The sequence below is a fragment of the Corvus kubaryi genome, unplaced genomic scaffold, assembly GCF_017639235.1.
Source record: "Corvus kubaryi isolate FWS band 111438036 unplaced genomic scaffold, C.kubaryi_AGA036_p1.0 split1-131, whole genome shotgun sequence".
Lineage (NCBI taxonomy): Eukaryota > Metazoa > Chordata > Aves > Passeriformes > Corvidae > Corvus > Corvus kubaryi.
The window spans coordinates 23084301-23092057 of record NW_024582073.1 but is presented as its reverse complement, the minus strand read 5'-3'; the positions used below and the strand labels follow the sequence as shown (position 1 = coordinate 23092057).

General features: G+C 41.2%; 1 protein-coding gene across 2 annotated transcripts in view; it reads left to right on the top strand.

The window, feature by feature from the left end:
* The first annotated feature begins 112 nt into the window (after positions 1 to 112).
* The window catches only part of GRK4 (G protein-coupled receptor kinase 4), a 39421-nt gene continuing 31776 nt past the window's right edge, over positions 113 to 7757 (top strand). For both annotated transcript variants that reach the window (XM_042052869.1, XM_042052870.1), the window contains exon 1: positions 113 to 389. In XM_042052869.1, the coding sequence (XP_041908803.1) occupies positions 338 to 389 (52 nt within the window). In that variant the 5' untranslated portion in view covers positions 113 to 337. The remainder of the gene's footprint in view (positions 390 to 7757) is intronic.

The following is a 7757-nucleotide window of genomic DNA, read 5'->3' as shown; positions in this document are numbered from 1 at the left end:
ATCGCGTGCGTGTCCTTAATACATACCGCGCTCTGCCTGCTGGGACTCGTAGTCCCTAGTGGCGGCGCAGGGGCGGTGCTGCCTGAGGCGGGCGGAGGAGCCATGGCCGGGGCGGGCGGGCGCTGCCCGCTACCCGTCTCCGCCCTCGGGGAGGGGGAGCGCGGTGCCGCGGCGAGCAGCGGGTGATGGGGAAGAGGCGAGCACAGTGCTGAGGTCCTCCGGGGCCGGATGAGCCGAGGCTTGGCGCCGCGGCGGTGGCGGGGCTGGAGGAGGGGGCGAAGGAGGCTGTAGGGGCGGCCCCCTCTCCGGCTGCCCTGAGAGGAAGGAGCCCCCGACCATGGAAATCGAGAACATCGTGGCCAACACGGTGCTGCTGAAAGCCCGGGAGGGTGAGAGCTGCGGGGCGAGGCGAAGAGGGAGGAGAAGCGGGAGGACGAGGCGGGGCGGGCTGAGGACGTATGTTGGGGAGGAAAAGGGTCTGAGGTGAGGGGGAAAGGGGCCCGCGAGGAGGGGGAGAGGAAGTGATGGAGGAGGAGAAGCTGGGAGGGAGGAGAGGCTGCTGGGCAGGGGGTCCGGGCGGGGCGGGGACCCCTCGGGGTGGTGGCAGGAGCCCTCCCGGGGCGGGTAGTGAGTCCCGGGCAGTGCCCCGAGGCACCTGCCCTGCTCCCCCGGCGGGATCTGTTTGGAGTTACTGGCTTGTGGCTTTCTTCTGAAAAAAACACCCCTTCCTCCTTCCTTCTTGATTCTAATAGTGTTTTTACCGGATGTTTTAAAAAGGTCGTTAATCTGTGGTTCTCAGTTTGTTTATAAATATATATGCATATGGATATAAAGGATAAAGTGACATAAATCTTCTCTGGAAAAACCTTGCACTCCATCTTGCTGAAATTCCTGCCTGAGAAAAACGTAGCTGTTGAATGAGACCTGTACTTTGCAGTCGAATATTTTGTATTATCCTGATACAAAAGTGTGCTATTTTCCATTGGATTGACACTTACAGTTTGACTCCCTAGAACACCTTGAGTTGAAGATTCCTCCCCTCAACTAACAAACGCTTTGGGCAAATAATTAGTTTTAGTATAGCACGTGGTTGCTGTTTAAAAAATCCATCCTGAACTAAGATTGTCCTACTGCTTTTTCGTGTATATAACTGTCCATTAAATGGCCACTTGAAAGTCTCCCCAGATTACCAGTGTACTTTGTGCAGAGTATGTTTTTCAACTATGAAATGTGCATATTCTTTTGGATTGGATCCTGCTTGTCTTAATTGTGTTGAGAAGTCCCATTAGTTAAGCTGGAGCTGTTTAAAGTGAGTAAGAACAGCAGAATCTGCCTCTGTATGTTTTGCAAGTTCCTCCAACTCTAAATGGGTTTGGCACTTACGCCATATGTGTATCCAGTTAAATTTGCCTTAAGCAGCAAGAGAGGAAAATCAGCTTTTTGACTTTGAAGTGGGGTTTAAAAAACAGAACAGTGATCACAATTTTGGGCCATTTTCCAACCTTAGCTGAAGAGACCACCTCAATCTAGAGGACATGTTTTGGCTGGTTTCACTGACGGTAACATGTCTGTGGTGGTGCTGCCTGTATTTGGAATTTGCATTGGAGTGATCTGAGAAATGAAGGGAAAGTGGAATCTGGCTCAAAACTTTACTGTGCCCAAACCCTCACCACAAAGAGCGGAGTGGTAATCTGCAGAGGCTTTTAAGTGGCTGCTTAATGTCAGGCTGCCTCTTTAGTTAAGGTTTCGCTATGTTTAAAATAAATTATAGTGGTAGAACTGACCAAACAAGATATTTTAATGAACTAAATGAAAGTCTGAGAGCAGCTGATGTGAAGATCAGTTCTACCTGATGTGAAACTTATAAAAGTAATGGTAATAATCTGTTACTCTCCTTGCACCTTCAATTGGCCTGGGCTCTGTTATGTAAGCATGCACAAAAAATGTGAATTCTGTCTTTGAAACTCTAGAACTCCATTAATCAATTGGTAGAAGGTCTTTTACCTTTTCAGGTCTCAATCCCTGTGCATGGGGTACTTTTTATGTCACATTTTTCAAAACACTCCTTGAAATGAAAGTATTTTCTGTCTGTTGCGTGCTCTGGCTGGTCTGGGGATGTCTGGTTTACTCCATCTGTCAAGACCATTCCATAAAATCCCTGTCCCAGCTCTATTCTTGTGTGCCTGATAGACTGCAAGGCAATTTGCAATGTTAGTGTGTGAGATAGATGTTTTACTGAAATGTATTCTTTGCTAAAAGGGCCTCACAGCTGGGACAGAAGAGCAGACTTTCAATTTACTTTCCTTCCCACATTTCTATTATCTCACTGTATAGTGTATGGAGAGGTGCATGGAAAAGTCCAGAATTAGTGTTTGTTGTGGAAGAAAGTAAAATCCAAAGCTAATATGCAATAGCAGCTGCACTTATTTTCATGCACAGGCTTGAGCCACATCAGTAATTCTTCTCCTCAGTGTGGGTAAGAGGTGTTCATCTGGATAAATATATCAGTTGTAACAGCAAATAAAATAACATGTAAACTACTGTGCTCTTGTTTTTTGTTTGCCGTCCATGTCAGAAGAAATCAGTGAGGTTTAATTACGGCTTACATGGGTTAGTCTCAGTCTAACTTGAGACTCTTTTTTGATGAAGATGAGAGTAGTAAGAGGTTGTACCTTTGAATACATCTTACAAAGTCTTTTAACCCCAGAGATATGTCATTTTCATTTTGCAAATATAGAAACTGAATAAAAGATGTTGTGTACCTGTCCACTTATGGTGAAAGACCATGGCAGATGCCTAATGAGAATTCAGAAATCCCCAATAAAAACCACCAAATCTTACCTGAGCATATAAACCAGACTTAAGAATCAAAATCATGATCCCAGATTTGTACACATAATTTTCTTCTAATTTTAGGTACTCTAATAGTTCTGCATGTGAGTGTTGTTAGGATATGAATATCATTTGGATTTTACATTTGTAGGTGTGCAGAATCAGCACAGCTTGAACAGCCAGGTTCATGTCTACCGTTTAAATATGGTTTGATGCGTAGAAGGTAAATTTGATCTATGTTATTAGAGAGTGAGGAACTCAGGTAAAATGAGTATTTTCCTGCTACTTTCTTCTCCTATTCAATAAAAATAAAGTGCTGTTGCTGTCTGTTTCTAGACTACTTACCTTCTACCTTCTCACTAAGAGTCTTACTGTTGATTCATTTCATTAGAGGCATGAATCTTCTAATTCAATTTGTATGAGAATAACATCTGTTTATAGGAGTTTACTAATTCCATTTTTCAGGTCATATGAAACCCCAGCTTCCCTCCTGCCTCAAAACTTTAAATTTTGTCTGTAAGAGGATGTTCGTAGCTTTTAATAAAACACTATTTTAATAGAAGCTTGTCTCTTTTCATTAAAGACTTGTAATGTCTCTAGCAACTTCTGCTAGAGACAGTGTTCTACAACACTTCTTTATGTGAAGAAGGGAAACCATCAGGATTCCTTATCTTCTTTTAAATCAATTTGGTAAATAATCAAGTCCCATTTCTTTGCACATGTGGGTGTTAGTGATAACATAATATATGATTCTTGAATGTACCTACAACTAGAAGATGATATGATGACACAAAGTACCCTTTGGTACATCATGGGTAAAAGATTTAGGAGTCAGGAGCTATACTGGAAGTTTTTCTTTCCTTGTCCAGTTTGTCAGTTGACCTGCTTGTGCTGAAAGCTGACGTGTCCATGGAGGGATCTGCCTTCAGATGAAAACTGCAGTTCAGCTGCAGTGCAAGGTGTTTTGGGGTTCCCTGTCCCAGCTCCCTGGGTTAAGTGGTCCTCTGTGTCAATCCAGCTCTTCCCTCTTGTGCGTATATCAGTTTTTGGGAGAAACCTGTATGTGGGAAAGAAAAAGGGAAAACTTCCTTTTAAGGTGAACCCAGTGGTGGAACAAGCACAAGTGACTCAGTAGAAAAACAAGAGATTATAAAGCAAACTCAAAGTTGATCTTATGAGTGCTGAAGTGCAGGAACTGAGATACAAAACCAGGTAAGTGTTAAGTGATAGTGATATATGAACTGAGACTGCAAGCTTTCACACCAGCTATTCCATGTTCTCCTTACTCACATCTTTATGTGTAAAAGAGTAGTGTATATATATGTGGAGAAGTATGTTTTCTAGTTGTGTACAAGAGCAGAGGAATTAACACATTCATTTTTTTCCCAGCAGAAAAATATTTGAAATTAGTATCTCTTGAAGGATATTGAAGAATTTGTCCCATAAATGGAGAGAAATAATAAATATAAACAAGGTTATTCTGGGAAAAAAACAAAAAGAAAGTTCCCTCACTCCCAATTTTTATTTTATATTCACTTTTCTCTTTATATCTTCTGCTTTTATTTCAGTCACTCCCAGTAAATCCTTTGAATATATGCAAGCCCCGAATTCATTTCAGCATCCCACACATAGTCTGTGATGTTGGGAAGGAAAGAAATTAATCCCTGTATGTTTTAAACTGCTTAGGAGCCTTTCTTTTTTCATTGCCTTAAGTAATAGTCTCAAAAAAATGCATCCACAGGGTAGAGACATTGTTCCTTTGAAGTCAGTGGCAGTTTATTCCACGTGAGGATCCACGTCAAGAGTACATTTTAAACATACCTGGCCCATTTGCATCCACTTTAAAATTCATTTGTACTGCTATGGCAGGAGCAGTTTGGGAGTGAGAATTGTGTCTGCTGTTATGCATAGAATATCCTCTGTGTCATGATTGATTTTGGCTAAATTAAGGTCATGCCTCAAGCAAATTTCCCCCCAGCTCTTGGCTGTATGGTTCTAGCCTGTGGTTGCAGAATGGTTGAGGTAGTTTCCAGCTGGATCCATGAACCAATCTAGGGTGTGTGGGGTTTTGAGGTGTTTTTTTTCCTTATGTTGCTGTGTGTTTTGGGTTTGGGGTTTTCTTCCCAAAGTTAGTTTTCAGATGGATCAGTAAGCTCCTGCAGATTTGATAATTGATGGGTGCTGTCCAAGGATAGATTTAGAAGGAAGGAACCTGTCAGTAGCAGAATGTGGTCACAGTTTGGCTTAAGTGAATCCTGCAAGATACTTGTTTCAGTATCGAAATTGTTGTAATGAAATACTCTTCACAGAAAATAAGCAGTCCACTCAAGTAGTGATTTTTATCTGTCTAGGCTTGAAAGCAATTGGAATAATTCTGTAAGCAAAATAAATCCCACTTTTGCTTGCAGTATAAGGTAATAATTCAGTATAGTGTTGATGATACAAGGAAGGTATTCTATTTTGTGTGTGTTTGTAACTAGGAAGATAATTCTGTAGAGATTGCGCAGATCACTCTAATTTGTTGAACTGAACTAAATTCTTTAATTATTTCAGGGATATGGACAAGGGGGAAAGCAAGGGACAGTCATACCCAGAAAGTCTACCAGCAGCAGATATGCATTTTAACATGAGAGTGCCGAGAGTTTTTGTAGTTGCTTTTAATTGTTATCAGTTCTTCCCTCATTTACCTCCTATGTTCTATTGCACTCTTATTGCATTGTGCTTTAAATTGCTGTAAACTCATTGTGGCAGGAAACATGTCTTCCTGTGTTTGTACAGAATTATGCACAATGTCTGCCTTTTTGTCCTTTATTTAATGAACTGTAAGAAGAATGCATGTGGGCATGTTGGAATCTTAAATAATTACATTTACTAAATAAACACAACACGAGAGGTCTAGTTATTGATACACGCTGGTGCTTTGCTTATTTCAAATGTGGCTATTACAATAGAGGTTTCACAATCAGCTTAAAGGAATTTTATTTCTTTAATATCTGTTGCACTCTTGGTGTACTAGCATGATAAAAAAATCCTTGTTTGTTGAGTTGACTGTAAAATTGCAATGTTCCTGGTGTTTTTTTCCCTTAGTAAGCCCCGTTCCTTGATTTGTTATAGACATCTCAAAATGACAGGTATGCACAGGTGTTACATTGTTTGACTGTGAGAATACATTAATAAATTTTGGTTCAGATCAGTTACATTTACTTGAGTTGATACAAGCTTTCTATTCCACACCTAATTGGTGGGGTGCAGAGGCTGTACAGCGTGTGTGCACTGGCATTCCTACATGTGCACATGATCACTGGAGCTGGATAGAGAGCCCATGTGAAGAACCAGTTGTTCGAGTGCTTATAGCTGTGGGAACAATAAATGATTGTGCACATAAACAAACGGCACAAATGTTCACGTAGAGAGCTGGGCTTTTAACTGCTTGCAGTGTTACTGTCTTGACAGTCAGATGAGCGAGAGCACTCGAGTATTACCTTGCTGAAGTCCAACTCCGTGTACTTGAATCCAGGAATGTGAGGACTATTATAAATGCCATAACAATCTGTAATCTATAGATATCTTTTGTTTATTTATTATACTACTTACATTTTTGCTTCTGTTTGCGTTCAGAAGTACCTTGGCCTTTGTAATGTTGGTGAGTTAGGTGCTAACCTTGTGCGGAAACCTGAATTTTCAGCCAGGTGATTCTTGTAAGTTTACTGAGAACTGGCCAGATTGTATTTATCATATGTCTGCAGAAAAAAAAAAAATCTTTCTCCATAGAAAAGCATCGCCACTCTGTTTAATGTAGTTGTTAAGCTGTGGCCAGGCGTGTTTTTGAAGGAACAGAGATGTCAGAAAATATATCTGACCTGCTGAAAGGAGAAGGTTGTGGTGACCCCCCAAACCTTATGAGCTGTCTCTAGAACTGAAAGCATGACAGCCTTCCTCAAGTGATGGTATGTGTGAACTTGTCTTCTAATCTGAGCTTGGTGCTATTCCAGTGTTACGGTCTGATCTGAGAAGCTGAGGTATTAATTCTGCACTGTTTTGTGTCTTCAAGGTGGATCTTGCCCAGTAAGGGCATAAAATCAAAATTTGTTACCCAATGGACAGTGTTTATAAATGTCTGTATAGCATACGGCCGTAGTTAAATGGAATGTTTTGATTTTCTTTTTTTGTGAATTTTTGTGATTTTTTTTATTGTGAGTGGTTTGAAGGAAAATGTGTCTGAAACTAGGAGAACATTTGAATTCATGTGAGTTTTAAGTCTATTAGGAAACTTGCCTGCAATGGCCTCTGCTATGGGAAAGACATATTTTAAGACAGTGTATGTACCCGGCTTATTTTCATGGGTCTCAGTGTAGATGATGTAGAGCTCCTGCATCAATTGTTTTGCATTTTTCTTTGAACCAATTGATTTGATTTATACACTAAAGGCGTGCTGTAGGTTGTCATCTTGTTGCAGTCTTAGGCTTTCAGAGCTTATCTGGGTGTGGTCTAGCATGAATTTCTCAGCTGGTATCGGACAATCTGGTTTGTGGAATCAGTTTTGCAAGAATGAAGTTGTAGCAATCGTGCACCCGAGTGCTATAGAGCTGTGTGATTCTCAGCCTCTCAGTGCTTCTCAGCCTCAGACACACGGTGCTTGCCCTGTACAGGGAGAGCTGAAGCACAGATGTCCCCAAAAAACTCCATGCCAGAATCTCAGTGTCAGTGTAGTAGCCAGTAAAGTAGGATTCTGCATGACAGAATACAAATTTTTTGTCTCAAGGAAAATGGTCTTAATAATAGTCAGTGAACATTGTGCTCACTGAAATGAGAGTCAGTCTGCAGATCAGGTCTGCAAGGAAAATCTCTGTGGCTTTGAGAAGTGCATCTGAGGATTTGAAACATATTCTTATTTCTTGACATAGGTTGCAGCTACAGCAGTTTCT